The sequence below is a fragment of the Peromyscus leucopus genome, chromosome 8b (assembly GCF_004664715.2).
Source record: "Peromyscus leucopus breed LL Stock chromosome 8b, UCI_PerLeu_2.1, whole genome shotgun sequence".
Classification (NCBI taxonomy): Eukaryota; Metazoa; Chordata; class Mammalia; order Rodentia; family Cricetidae; genus Peromyscus; species Peromyscus leucopus.
The window spans coordinates 54,527,670-54,542,669 of NC_051086.1; the positions used below are offsets into that span (position 1 = coordinate 54,527,670).

At 45.1% G+C, this 15,000-nt stretch overlaps 1 protein-coding gene across 1 annotated transcript in view; it reads left to right on the top strand.

The window, feature by feature from the left end:
- LOC114689232 (NACHT, LRR and PYD domains-containing protein 1a-like) overlaps nt 1-15,000 on the top strand; it is an 85,519-nt gene that overhangs the window by 31,054 nt on the left and 39,465 nt on the right. The window contains exons 8-12 of the mRNA XM_037201054.1: nt 4,234-4,335; nt 6,039-6,158; nt 8,441-8,542; nt 10,247-10,366; nt 14,090-14,209. Of these exons, the coding sequence (XP_037056949.1) occupies nt 4,234-4,335; nt 6,039-6,158; nt 8,441-8,542; nt 10,247-10,366; nt 14,090-14,209 (564 nt within the window). The remainder of the gene's footprint in view (nt 1-4,233; nt 4,336-6,038; nt 6,159-8,440; nt 8,543-10,246; nt 10,367-14,089; nt 14,210-15,000) is intronic.

A 15,000-nucleotide genomic window follows, 5' to 3' on the forward strand; every position in this document is an offset into this window, starting at 1 on the left:
TAAAAAGATGAGTGTCTGCTGATTTGTGCACAAACAAAGTCTTCACTGTTGACCAGCCGGACGGACAGGCGGCCACCCAACGCAGACAGTTTAGGGGTCGCCTCCTCTGCCGCCCCTGCGTCCCTCAATTCACGACAGTTTCCTTCTACGATACAGGGCACCCAGGACACCTCTCCGCTTATCTTCCATTCCTCACCTTCCCAGAAACAACTCTTTGCCCCATCTTTTCTCCTCTTATATTCCAGGCACCCGATTTACAGCTACATCTGTTCCAAGTCCAGGTCAAATAATGAACTTCCTTTACTCTTTTCAAGCTTCCCAGGCACATGACTGATAGAACCTCCCAACGGTGGAATCCTTTCTTTTATAGAACAATCGGAGCTCTGAAGCTCACTCTCGTTTCCCTTTCATCTTTGGAGTTATTCTGTGAGATAGGTTTCTGACGAAATATCCCCACTACCACCCTCCCTCAGTCTATCGATTTAATCCTTTGTTTGTTTCCCTCTCCTTTTCAAAGTTCATTTCTTTATCCACCCCACATATTCTGCCTTTTTTTAAACTTGATTGTTCTACCAAATACACACCAGTACTCACAGCCCTACGCACGTGCTGCCTTATGTCAATCTTCCACATTTGTAGGCCAGGTGTGTTGCGAGTGAAGGCGCTTCCCTGTGAACCTAGTTGGGCCATATCCCCTAACCTAGCCAGCACACTGTGTACCTCTATGATTCCATATATCATCGACCAGCATTCCTCGCCCCACAGTAGTTATTACCACACATACCTGCTCACACTCTTTGCTCTGTACTTGATTAAACCTCTATAATGATACCACGATGGAGATTGCCCAGCATCATTCAAGGTCTCACCATTCCACTGCACCACAGAAGAGTTGCAGGCGCCGCGATTGTACACTTGGGCGTGTAGTCCGAGCATGTGACTCCGCACGATGATGTTGTAGGGAGGGCGTGGAGACTGGTAGCATGTGCATCTATCCATTCACATAAAGTTCCGGTATGCATGTGTCAACATCAACATAATATCGATGTTTGCTCAGTCTGTTGCTGCCCTCTGCTAGTCATGCCAGCTGTCCCAGATAAGCTGTTATATGCTAAAAACAATGAGAACAGAGCCCATCCGATGCTACTTCCATGCTCGAAGACCCTCCTTTGTCTATTCAAGGAACTGGATGCGCCTACAGGGATGCCGGACCGGTCCCCGCCAATTAGACACTGAGCGTGCGGAGAGCTCCAGTATAGGCACAAAGGTGGCCGGTGCGGTATCTTCGATATGCGAAAAGTGGAGGCGCTCGTAGAGTCCGCCATCGGTCTTATTGGCGACGTTGAGGTACCGAGGGTGGTGTTGTCCTTTGATAACGGCTGTGTCCAAGCAGGTGGGCGGAGAGGCGCGGTCGTATCAGTCTGAGCAGCGAGAGCGGTGCATTGGCTGGTGGCGGGCGAGACGCCTCCAGAGCTGAGGGGTTGCTTCTTCCGCAGCCGCATGCAGAACAAAGTACCAGAAAACGGCCACGGGTATGGCGTGCCAACACGAATACCGAATTATCAGTTACGCCTGCCGCAGCAGGTATATACGCCTGTGTAGATGCCCATAGCGGCTGTCGAGATTAGGGAGAAAGAGCCTCTGGACGGCTCCGACCGACCTGAAAACTGACGGAGTAAGTAGTGGCCTACCAGTCCTTTTAGGTGGCAATGTAGTGAGCGCACACAGGTGGAGTGATCTGCGCAGTACAATAAGAGAAATGAGAGCATCAATCAGCGACAAAGGAAAAAGTGCAGTCAACATAACAACAATCGTGCTGATACATCGGGAGCGGGTCGGGTGGCGCATTGCGCGACAGGCACCCTTTTTCTGAGAAATAGCAGCCCCCGGAAGAGGATGCATTCTCGTGCGCCTGCAGGTCTGATAGCCAGTAGGGGGGTAGGCAGAGGGTTATTTGAGGAGTACCGTCAAGATTGCCTCTGGTGATGGTGCTACTGGCAGCTCTCTGACAAAGGGGAGCACCTACTACTTGTCTCTTTCCATAAGCTGTCCGGTTTTATCCACTCTCTTAGTTCCACAAGCCGATCCAGGGCCACCCATACAGGGGTAAACCGTCACAAGGGTTGCTGCACACGACTACTAGGAGAACTCCAAGGAAGCGTAGACCTCTTTAAGTCTGGAAGCTCTCTTTCAGAGGGCGAGTTCGGTAAGTGCTTATAGTGTTATTATGGGACATGTGGAATACATTCGTATACTTGCCAGAACATCAGGAGGCTTGACCTGGTAAGTTCTGGTTTGACTTATGTCCACATAATGGTGTATCTTCACTGATGAGCATATACTTAAAGTGGTAACTGAGACAGTCAACTCAGGTGGTAGGTCCTAGGAGCCATGGTTGAGTGCTAAGGGACACACATTAGAAATGGTGTCTGAGGCCTCTACACATCGGGTGTTACATTTGGCAGATGAGAAACAGAATCTTGGTGGTCAGCAGTGAACATAGCCTAAGTGGCACCCAGAGCTCAGTTCAGAATTTTAGGGGGCATTAAAGACATCAGGGGCCATGAAGGTGCTGAAATGCAAAGAAGGTCTCTCCTCTGGACAGGGACACCAAGGAGAAAAGAGGGTTGACCCTAGACATCAGGCTGTTTCTTCTGCATACCTCACTTATTCAATTCTCACCTTCACATAACACACCCTTGCCTCTTTCTCTTTTTCAAGTATTTATCATGCTAAACTCTCCAGTGCACAGGGTCGAGACAGGAATTTTATGGCTTCAAGTTCCCAACACATAGAGTTAGGCTTAGAGGTGTAATCTAGAACATTGGGAGCCTTATTCATAATTTAGCCCTCCCTCTTCCTTCTGCTACTCTGTGGAAGAACTGCCCACACCTAACACTTGTCTCTCCCTGCAGAGTCCATTCTTTCCACCCCACATTAAGTCTCAAAAACCAAGGCTACAGAGTCAAAAGCCATTGTCTCTGATTGTCACCTTGGCATTATTTAATGTCTGACATGGAAAAAGTCCTTCAACAATCTGGGACTCAGTTTCATTATCTGAGCATTCACCATGCTTACCCTTTGCTAAGCTGCCACCCACAGCATATACATATCCCTCATCGTCAGGCTGTACCCAAGAATACAAATTTGCACCAGGGCTTGTGTAAGTCTCCACTGAGGACATGGTGGCAGAAGTTAAACTGTTCATGTCTCTACATCCCAGGAGTCTTTTCTTCTTAATCTCCAACCAGAATCCTCAACTCTCTTTTCTTTTTCCACACTCTTCTCAGCTTCCATGTTGTTCCATTTAAAGGCTTCCACTCTACCCGCAGCTTGCATGCTCACTTTTCACTGATTATCAAAACTATGATTTGAAGATGCTCATTCCTTCCTAGGGATGCCACTTAGCATCTGTCAGATATGATTTGAAATATGCACCTCAGGACCCCTGGAAGTTTGTCAGCATCTCTGTGCAAAATGGGCAATATCCATTCATAGAACTTTTATATCCAAAGCTAAGAAAAATCTTATGGTTTCAAAAGGAGATTAGTAACTTGTCATACACAAAATACTATAATTCTGGAACCTTAAAATTAGGGCAGTGGGAGTCTGAGCTAGAGTCCAGGGTAAACTTCCTTGTCAGATCTTACCTATCCTTGTGTGTTAGAAAAGCAGAGTCCCAATGAGGAAGTTGAGGCTCAGAGAGGAATCGTGACTCACACTAGTACCAGAGTAGACCATGATAGTGTTTTAACTTTATGGTCTCAGAGAAGGAAGAGTTCCCTGTATCATCTGCAAGAGCATCATTCTCTCCATGAGAATGTGTGGAAGGGTGTGGGGGAAGCACACAGGAACACAGCCTTGTTACCCATTTTCCTGTTTCTACCTCTCTGGTGAAGACAACACGACTTTCCCTTATCATATATAGTTCTTCATCTTTTCCTGACTCAAGAAGCACACCCCGTGAGCATTTACCTACCCAACAATGACATGCAGCACTACCTTGCTTACACACTGATTTTGCAGGCAATTTCAGCTTTTGAGACAAATTCCTCTCTCAAATTTGGAAGCACCTCGATTTTCTACACAAAATGGTCTTTCGGTAGAATTTCCATTTTCAGCTAAGGAGCTCATTAAATGAGATAATCAGGAGTCTAGATTCAGAAAATAGATAAGCTGAGCTGGGGCCTGTAGATAAGAGTTCAAGTCCATTTAGACTGTGGTCCTTCACAGGTGAACCTACAGCTGTTTGGAGCGCAGGGACATCTACCCCCCTAGATTCTCAACAACTACTCAGCCCAAGTGAAGAAATGGGTGGCATGAGCCCTCTGGAAGGTAAGTGATTTGTTTAATGGGAACAATAAGATTCTAGTTTCAGACACAAGTGTCAACTGAACTGGCAGCTGTGATTTTGATTTTATGTCCACATAATGGTGTTTCTACACAGAGGAGCATCTACCTGAAGTGGGACCTGAGAAAGGTAACTCCGGTGCATGGTCCTACAGGCCACCACATAGTGCTAAAGGACACACATTAGAAATAGTCACTGTGCCCTCTACAGATCTGATGTTTCTTTTGGCAGTTGAGTAGCAGATCAATTGTTGTGAGCAGTGAGCCTAGCCTAAGTCTCCCTCATACCTCAGCTGAGTGAGCACTAAAGACCTCAGGTGTCACACATGTCTTGAAATGCAAACAAGGTCTCTCCTGTGGACCAGGACACCAAGGAGAGGGTAGGGTCGTCCCTCAACTTCAGCCAGTTTCTTCTACAGACTTCCTGTATTCCATTATCACCTTCACAGAACATACCCTTGCCTCTTCCTCTTCTCAAGGTTTTTACACTTATATTTATAACTCTCCAGTGCACAGGGTCCAGACAGAGGGCTTGACTGGGACAAGCTCCCAGCACATAGAGATAGGCTCAGGACTGGATTCTAGAACAATGGGAGCCTTAGAGCTCACTAGTTCCTTTTCATCTTGTAGATATTCTGCAAAAGTCTGAACTAGTGATAATCTTTGTCTCTCTCTTTAAATTTGATCCTTTCTTCACACCCTACATTCAGCCTTTAAACTTTAGTCTATCATTCCCATGCCAGTACCTCTGGTTGTCAATTTGACATCAATTAAAGTGTCACATAGAAAGCTATTCCACACTTCCACACTCACTGCTCTATTTCATTACCTGAGTATTCATGATGCTCATTCCTTGCTCTGCTGTAATCTCTATACCATGTGAAGATCCCTAATCATCAAACTGTACACAAGCAGGCACTTGTATACTGGGCTATGGCATGACCTCACTGATGATGTTATAGTTGAGGTAATAGTGTTCATGTCTCTGTCCACACAAAAGTTTCTCTTAGGCTCAAATCAGTATCCTGTCTCTCATTTGTTGCCTTGCCCTTCTCCCAGTTTCCAAGGTGTTACATTAAAAACAATACCACACCATATTCTACTTCTATGCTCAAGTCCCTCTGTCTATCAAAACAGTGTCCTACAGATGCCTAACCTCCCTAAGATGCTACCTAGTAACCAAAATTTTTATATGAAATCATTGCCTCAGTCTATGAGGACTTGGTCTGAACCTCTCCAACTGATGGACATAGCTATTCCCTCTTAGATGTTTTAGATCTAAGACTCAGAAAAGGCATATGGCTTCAAAAACAAGATCATTACCCTGCTGAGGACATAACCCTAAAATCCCAGAACCTGTGAGATTAAGGGAGTAGGAGCTGAGCTCTAGGCCAACCTGAACAACACAGTGAGATCCTAACTTTCCTGTGGGATAGTAGCTCAGGGACCCAGGTGAGTGATCTGCAGCTCACAGGATGGACACTGAAGAAAGGACAAGATTAGTCCAGCATGAGTGTGAACATCATGGTGCCATGGCAGGACTCTTTTGATATAACACCCCGAAGAGCATCATTCTCTCCATGAGGCTCTGGAGCAGGGTAGAGGTTTATTTAGTAGATCTCAAGATTGCTCTGGTGACTGCTACTGCATCTCTCTGACAAGGACACCGCTACTGTCTCTTTCCATAGCTATCGATTTATCATCACTTAGCTCTACAAGCCCATCCAACACAGATACAGCTAAACCACAAGATTCTGCACAACTACTGAGCCCAGGATTAGACCTTTTTAGTGGAAGCCATCTTTCAGGTAAGTGGTAAGTGATATATTTAATGGGAACATTAATATTCTAGATCCAGAAACAAAGGTAAGCTGACCTGGTAGCTGTGGTTTTGACTTATGTCCACATAATGGTGTCTCTTCCCTGATGAGCATCTACTTAAAGTGGGACCTGAGACAGGCAACTCAGGTGGATGTTGCTAGCACCCATGGTGGAGTGCTAAGGGACATACATTAGAAATGGTGTCTGAGGCCTCTACAGCTCTGATGTGTTTGGCAGATGAGAAGCAGAATCATGGTGGTCAGCAATGAGCCTAGACTAAATGGCACGCAGAACTCAGTTCAGAATTTTAGGGGGCATTAAAGACCTCAGGGGACATCGAGGTCCTGAAATGCAAAAAAAGTCTCTCCTTTGGACAGGAACCCCAAGGAGAAAGGAGGGTTGTCCCTCGACTTCAGGCAGTTTCTTCTGCAGACATCAATTTTTCAATTCTCACCTTCACAGAACAAACCCTTGCCTCTTCCTCTTCTCAAGCATTTATCATGCTACATCACTCCAGGGCACAGGGTCCAGACAGAGAGCTTGACTGCTTCAAGCTCCGAGCACATAGAGATAGGCTCAGGGCTGGAATCTAGAACAATGGGAGTCTTATTCATGATTTAGCCCTCACTCATCTTTCTGCTGCTCTGTGAATGTACTGCCCACACCTAACCCTTGTCTCTCCCTTCAGAATCCATTCTTTCCACCCCACATTAAGTCTCAAAAATAAGGCTACATAATCAAAAGCCATTGCCCCTGATTGTCACCTTGGCATTATTTAATGTCTGACATGGAAAAAGCCATTCAACAGTCTGGGTCTCAGTTTCATTATGTGCGCATTCACCATGCTTACCCTTTGCTAAGCTGCCATCCACAGCATATACATATCCCTCATCTTCAGGCTGTACCCTGCACACAGGGCTTGTGTAAGTCTCCATTGAGAATATGGTGGCAGACTTTAGACTGCTCATGTTGCTACAGCCCAGGAGCCTTTTCCTTTAAGTCTCCCACCAGAATCCTCGATTCTCTTTTCATTTTCCACACTGTTCCCTGCTTCCATGTTGTTCCATTTAAAGGCTTCCACTCTACCCCCAGCTTCCATGCTCACTTTTCACTGATTATCAAAACTGTGATTTAAAGATGCTCATTCCTTTTTAGGAATACCATTTAGCATCTCTAAGATAGGATTTGAAATATGCACCCCTGGAAGTTTGTCAGAATCTCTGTGCATAATGGGCAATATTCATTCATAGAACTTTTAGTACCTAACATAAGAAAAATATTATGGCTTCTAAAAGATATTAGTAACTTGTTGGACGTAAAATAGTATAATTCTAGAACCTTCAAAATTAGGGCAGGTGGAGCCTGACTAGAGTCCAGGCTTAACCTCCATGTCAGATCTTACCTATCTTTGTGGGTTAGAAAAGCAGAGTCCCATATGAGGAATTTGAGGCTCACAGAGGAATCGAGATTCACACAAGTACCAGAGTAGACCATGATAGTGTTTTAACTTCATGGTGTCAGAGAAGGAAGAGTTCCCTGTATCATCTGCAAGAGCATCATTCTCTCCATGAGAATGTGTGGAAGGGTGTGAGGGGAAGCACACAGGAACCCAGCCTTGCTACCCACATTCCTATTGCTACCTCTCTGGTGATGACACCACCACTGTCTCTTCCCATATATAGTTCTTCATCTTTTCCTGACTAAAGAAGCACACCCCGTGAGCATTCACCTACCCACCAACGACATGCAGCACTACTGTAGCTTGAGTTTTTCTGCCTTTCTGTCCTTTTATTTCTCCTCTCTGTTAGTCCCGCCTATCTTTCCTGCCTAGCCACAGCCGATCAGGTTTTATTTATTGACCAATCAGAACAACTTGACATACAGACCATCCCCCAGCACAGCCAAGTGCAGACCATCTCAAACACCTGCACTCCGCCCATGGTCCTAATCATCCTCTATACGGACCTGCTGGGTAACGCCACAAAGAACCCAAAAAGGGCTCCCACAGGACATACAGAACATCCCACAGCAGCACTACCATGCATAAACACTGACTTTTGCAGGCAAATTCAGCTTTTGAGACAAATTCCTCTCTCAAATTTGGAAGCACCTCGAGTTTCTACACCAAATGGGCTTTTGGTACAAATTCGGTTTTCAGCTAAGGAGTTCATTAAATGAGATAATCAGGAGTCTAGATTCAGAAAATATATAGGCTGAGTTGGGACCTGTAGATAGGATTTCAATCCATTTAGATTGTAGTCCTTCACAGGTGAACCTACAGCTGATTGGAGCGCAGGGACAGCTATCCCCCATGATTATGTACAACTACTCAGCCGAAGTGAAGAAATTTGTAGCATGAGCCCTCTTTCAGGTAAGTGATTGGTTTAATTGGAAAAATAAGATTCTAGGTTCAGAAATAAAGGTAAACTATACTCTTAGGTGTGGTTTAGATTATAAGTCCACATAATGGTGTTTCTTCAGAGAGGAGCATCTACCTGAAGAGGGACCTGAGAAAGGCAACTCAGGTGCAAGGTCATAGCAGCCATGGTGGAGTGCTAAGGGACACACTTTAGAAATGGCCTCTGAGGCCTCTACTGATCTGATGTTGCTTTTGGAAGTTGAGAAGCAGATCAATGGTTGTCAGCAGTGAGCCTAGCCTAAGTAAAACCCAGAGGTCAGCTGAGATGCTTAGTGAGCACTAAAGACCTCAGGGGTCATGCAGGTCCTGAAATGCAAACAAGGTCTCTCCTGTGGACCAGGACACCAAGGAGAGGGTAGGGTCGTCCCTCAGCTTCAGCCAGTTTCCTCTACAGACTTCCTTTATTCCATTCTCACCTTCCCAGAACACACCCTTGCCTCTTCCTCTTCTCAAGCATTTAACATGCTACACCTCTCTAGTGCACAGGGTTGAGACAGAGGGTTTTACTGGTTCAAGCTCCAGCACAAAGAGATAGGCACAGGACTGGTTTCTAGGATAATGAGAGCCGGACAGTTCACTAGTTCCACTTCATCTTGCAGATATTCTGCAAATGTCTAAACTAGTGACAATCTTTATCTCTCTCTTCAAATTGATCCTTCCTTCACACCCCCACATTCAGCCTTTAAACTTTAGTCTACCGTACCCATGCCAGTACCTCTGGTTTTCACCTTGGCATCATTTAAAGTGTCACATGGAGAGCCATTCCACACTCGGTGCTCTGTTTTCATTATCTGAGTATTCACGCTGCTCACTCCTTGCTCTGTTGTAACCTCTATACCACGTGGAGATCCCAAATCATCAGGCTGCACACAAGACGGCCCTTGTACACTTGGCTATGGCATGACTCCACTGATGATGTTGTAGGTGAGGTAAGAGTGTTCATGTCTCTATCCACACAAATGTTCCTCTTGGGCTCGAATAAGTATCATGTTTCTCATCTGTTACCTTGCCCTTCTCCCAGCTTCTAAGGTTTTATATTAAAAACAATAACACCCTATCCTCTACTTCCATGCTCAAGTCCCTCTGTCTATCAAAACTGTGTCCTACAGATGCCTACCCTCCCTAAGGTGCTACTTAATAACCAAAGGTATTATATGAAATGTGTGCCTCAGTCTATGACGACTTTGTCTGAACCTCTCCAACTGATGGGCACAGCTAATCCCACCTAGATGTTTTAGATCAAAGACTCAGAAAAGCCATATGGCTTCAAAAATAATATCATTACCCTGCTTCAGACATAACCCTATAATCCCTGAACCTGTGAGATTAAGGGAAAAGGAGCCTGAGCTCCAAGCCACCTGAACAATACAGTAATATCCTACCAGTCCCTGTGGGATAGTTGCTCAGGAACCCAGGTGAGTGATCTGCAGCATAAATAAGAATGGACACTCACAGAAATGACAAGAGTAGTCCAACATGAGTGTGTAAACTCATGGTGCCATGGCAGAACCCTTTTGAAATAGCAGCCCTAAGAGCATCATCTCTCCACGAGGATCTGGAGCAGGGTAGGAGGTTAAATGTGTAGACCTCAAGATTGCTATGCTGAGTGCTACTGCAGCTCTCTGACAAGGACACCACTACTGTCTCTTTCCATAGCTGTCAGTTTATCATCTCTTAGCTCCACTCGACCATCTAAGCCACATAAAGCTAAACCCCAAGATTTTGGACAACTACTGAGCCCAGGAATAGATGTTCTTAGTGGAAGCTCTCTTTCAGGTAAGTGATATATTTAATGGGAACATTAATATTCTAGATCAGAAACATAGGTGAGCTGACCTGGTAGCTGTGGCTTTGACTTATGTCCACATAATGGTGTTTCTTCACTAATGAGCATCTACTTAAAGTGGTAACCGAGACAGTCAACTCAGGTGGTAGGTCCTAGGCGCCATGGTGGAGTGCTAAGGGACACATACTAGAAATGGTGTCTGAGGCCTCTACACCTCGGGTGTTGCGTTTGGCAGATGGTGGTCAGCAGTGAGCCTAGCCTAAGTGGCACCCAGAGCTCAGTTCAGAATTTTAGGGGGCATTAAAGACATCAGGGGCCATGAAGGTCCTGAAATGCAGAGAACTTCTCTCCTCTGGACAGGGACACCAAGGAGAAAAGAGGGTTGTTCCTCGGCTTCAGGCAGTTTCTTCTGCAGACCTCACTTATTCAGTTCTCACCTTCACATAACACACCCTTGCCTCTTCCTCTTCTCAAGCATTTATCATGCAACAACTCTCCAGTGCACAGGGTCCAGAGAGAGGGCTTTACTGCATCAAGCTACCAGTACATAGAGATAGGCTCAGGGCTATAATCTAGAACATTGGGAGCCTTATTCATGATTTAGCCCTCCCTTATCCTTCTGCTCTGTTTAAGTCCTGCCCACACCTAACTCTTGGGTCTCAGTTTCATTATCTGAGCATTCACCATGCTTACCCTTTGCTAAGCTGCCACCCACAGCATCTACATATCCCTCATCATCATGCTGTACCCAAGGGTACACATTTGCACACAGGGCTTGTGTAAGTCTCCACTGATCACATGGTGATAGAAGTTCGACTGCTCATGTCTCTACAGCCCAGGAGCCTTTTCCTTTAAGTCTCCCACCAGAATCCTGGACTCTCTTTTCTCTTTGAACTCTGTTCCCAGCTTCCATGCTGTTCCATTTAAAGCCTTCCACTCTACCCCCAGCTTCCATGCTCAGGTTTCACTATCAAAACTCTGATATAAAAATGCACATCCCTCCTAGTGACACAACTTAGCATCTGTTAGATATGATTTGAAATATGCACCTCAGTACCCCTGGAACTTTTTCAGAAAAAAGTATCTCTTTGCATAATGGGCAATATCTGTTCATAGAACTTATAGATCCAAAACTAAGAAATATCATAGGCTTCAAAAAAGAGAATAGTAGCTTTTCATACACAAAATCCTGTATTTCTAGAACGTTCAAAATTAGTGCAGGAGGAGTCTGAGCTAGAGGCCAGCCTAAACTATCCTGTGAGGTCTTACCTATCTCTCTGGTATTAAAACACAGAGACACACATGAGGAGTCTGTGGTTCAAATAAGAATGGAGACTCACACAATACTAGAGTAGACCAGCAAATGTGTGTAAACTTCATGGTCCTGTAGCAGGACCAGTTCCCTGTAGCACCTACAAGAGCATCATTCTCTGCATGTTATTGTGGAGGAGGGTGTGAGGATAAGCACCTAGGACCCCAGCCTTGCTACCCAAGTTACTCTTGCTACCTCTCTGATTGAGACACCACCACTATCTCTTCCCATAGACAGTTCTTCATCACTTCCTGGCTCAAGTGTCATACCCAGTGTACATTCACCTATCCACCAAGGACATATAATACTACAGAGCCTAGGAGTGGTGTCTGACAGACAGACCAATTCCATGTTCATATAAGGAGCTCATTAAATGAAAAATTCGGGAAACTAGGTTCAGAAGAAAGATATGCTGAACTGAGAACTGTAGATAAGATTTCACATCCATGTAGATGGAGGTTCTTCACAGATGAGCCTACAGCTGTGTGGGGACCTGGGACAGGCAACTCAAATGGAAGGCCAAGGTGCCATGGTGGAGTGCTAAGAGTCACAGTCTAGAAAGGACACCTCTAAGCTCTGCATTGCTGAAGTCATGTTTGACACATGGAGAAACAAATCCATGGGTGTCAGTAGAGAGCCTATCACAACTTGCACCAAGAGTTCAGCTCAAATATGACTGAGCTCTGAATCTCAGGGGTCATATGTGCCCTGAAGCTCAAAGAAGGTCTGTGATCTTGAGCTAGACCCCAAGGAGAGGGCAGGTTTTTCCTCACCTTCAGCTACTATCTTCTACTGACTCTCCTGTATCTAGTTATCCAGTCCATACCCTTGCCTCTTACTCATCTCAAGTATCATAGTAGCCTTCTCTGTACAGCTCACAAGGTCTAGAGAGTGAGCTTAACTTGTCCTAACTCATAGAGGCAGGCACAGGGCTGGAATCAAGAACAATGGGAGCCTGAGAGCTCACTAATTCCACTTCATCTTGCAGATTCTCTGTGAAAGTCCTGCCTATAACTAACCCTTGTCTCTCTCCTCAAAGTTCATTCTTCCTTCCCATGCCACATTCAGCCTTGATTCTTTAGACTACTGAAGCCATGCCATTTCCTCTGGTTGTCCCCTTGACATTCTTTAAAGTGTGACATGGAAATTTATTCCATACTCTGTGCTCCATTTTCATTATCTGAGTATTCATGCTGCTCACCCCCTAGCTCTGCTGCCACCTCTATACCATGTAGAGATCCCAGATCTTCAAGCTGCATACAAGAAGGCCCTTGCACACATGGCTTAGATATGACTCCATTGACGATACTGTAGCTGAGGTAATAGTGTTCATGGCTCTATCCCCAAAAGTTTCCTCTTAGGCTCACACCAGTATCCTCTTTCTCATTTCTTTTCCTAATATTCCCATATTCCAAATTGTTCTATTGAAACGATTCCACTTGATCTAGGACTTGCATGCTCAAGATTCATTGTCTATCGAAGTGTGTTTCAAAGTGCCTCACCTCCTCTCTAGAATGCCATTTTTATTATCTGATCATTCAAGATGCCCCACCTTTGTTTGGCTGACACCCACAACTGGTCCTTATCTCACATATTCAGCCTGCACACAAGAAGAGCCTTTCACTCTGGGCTTGGGTAAGACTCCACTGATGATATGGTTGCAGAGATTAGACTGCTCATGTTTCTATCCAGCCCCAAAGAATTTTCCTCTTAGGCTCCCACCAGTATACTTTCTCTTCTCTTTACCCCTCCCTGCTCCCAGCTTCAAAGTTGCTCCATTTGAAACAAAGCCACCCCATTCTCTACTTCCATGCACAAATCTCATTGTCTATCAAAACTGTGTCTGATAGATGCCTACCATTCCTATGATGCCACTCAGTAACCAAAAGTTAATATATAAAATATGTGAATCAGTCTCTGAGGACTTTTTCCAAATCTCTCTGACTGATGGACACTACTGTTCCCACCAAGATGTTTTTAGATTGAAGACTGACACAAGGAAAATGGTTTCCGAAATAAGATCATTAAACAGCTGTGGACACATCCCTATAAACCCAGAACCTGTGAGATTAAGAGAGAAGGAGCCTGAGCTCCAGTCCAACATGAACTACACAGTGAGATCTTACATGTCCCTGTGGGATAGTAGCTCAGGGACCCACAAGAGGAATCTCCAGCTCAAAAAGGAATGGACACTCACACAAAGAACTAGTGTAGACCAGCATGAGTGTGTGATCCTCATCGCCCTAGAGCTGCTTCCTTTCACTTCAGCACCTTTTTGAGCATCATTCCCTCCATGAGGCTCTTGATAAAGTTATGAGGTTAATTGGGCAGACCTCACCATTGCTTTGATGACTGCTTATGGCACTCTCTGACAAGGACACCACCACTGTTCTTTCCATAGCCTTTCCTTCATCATCTCTTGGCTCCACAAGCCCACCCAACCTACATACAGCTTCCCCACAAGATTCTGCACAACTACTGAGCTCAGGCCATGGAATTTGGAGGATGAGACCTCATTCAGGTAAGTGACTTGTTTAATGGGAACGTTAAGATTCTACCTTCAGAAACAAAGGTAAGCTGAGCTGGTAGCCTTGGATGCAACTTTGAGTGCACACCATGTTGGTGAGCCTCTGGTTGTAGTGGGACCTGGGACACTCAACTCAAATGGAAATGTCTAGAAGCTGTGGTTGAATGGTAAATGTTACAGGCTTCAGATGATCTCACTGGGCTCTGCAGTACTGACATTGGTTTTGATATAAGGGAACCTCGAATCTCTGGTGGTCAGCAGTGAGTCTTCCTAACTTGAATCCAGAGTTCATCTTAAAATAGAAATTGTGATCTGAAATTCCAGGGGTCATGTGTGTTCTGAAATACAAAGAAGGTGTCTTCTCTTGAGATGGATACCAAGGAGTGGGTATGCTCCTGCCTCAGCTTCAGCCAGTGTCTTCTACTATCCTCCCTTATTCCATTCTCACTTACCCAGGCCACACCCTTGCCTCTTCCTCTCCTCAAGCATTGAAGTAGCCAACTCTCTCCCGTGCACAATGTGTACACAGAGAAAGTTTAACTTGTCCAAGCTCACAGCACACAGAGACAGAGGCAGGGCTGGATTCTAGAACAATGGGATCCTGAGAAATGATTTCCTCATCCATCATCCTTCTGCTAGTCTATAAATGTCCTGTCTAGAGCTAACCCTTGTATCTCCCTTCAAAGTTCATTCTTTCCACCCCACATTAAGCTGTTTGTTCATGTCAAACCTGGGTTACATAGTGATATCCTCTTATAAGTTATTAACTTTTCTGTATTAATTTC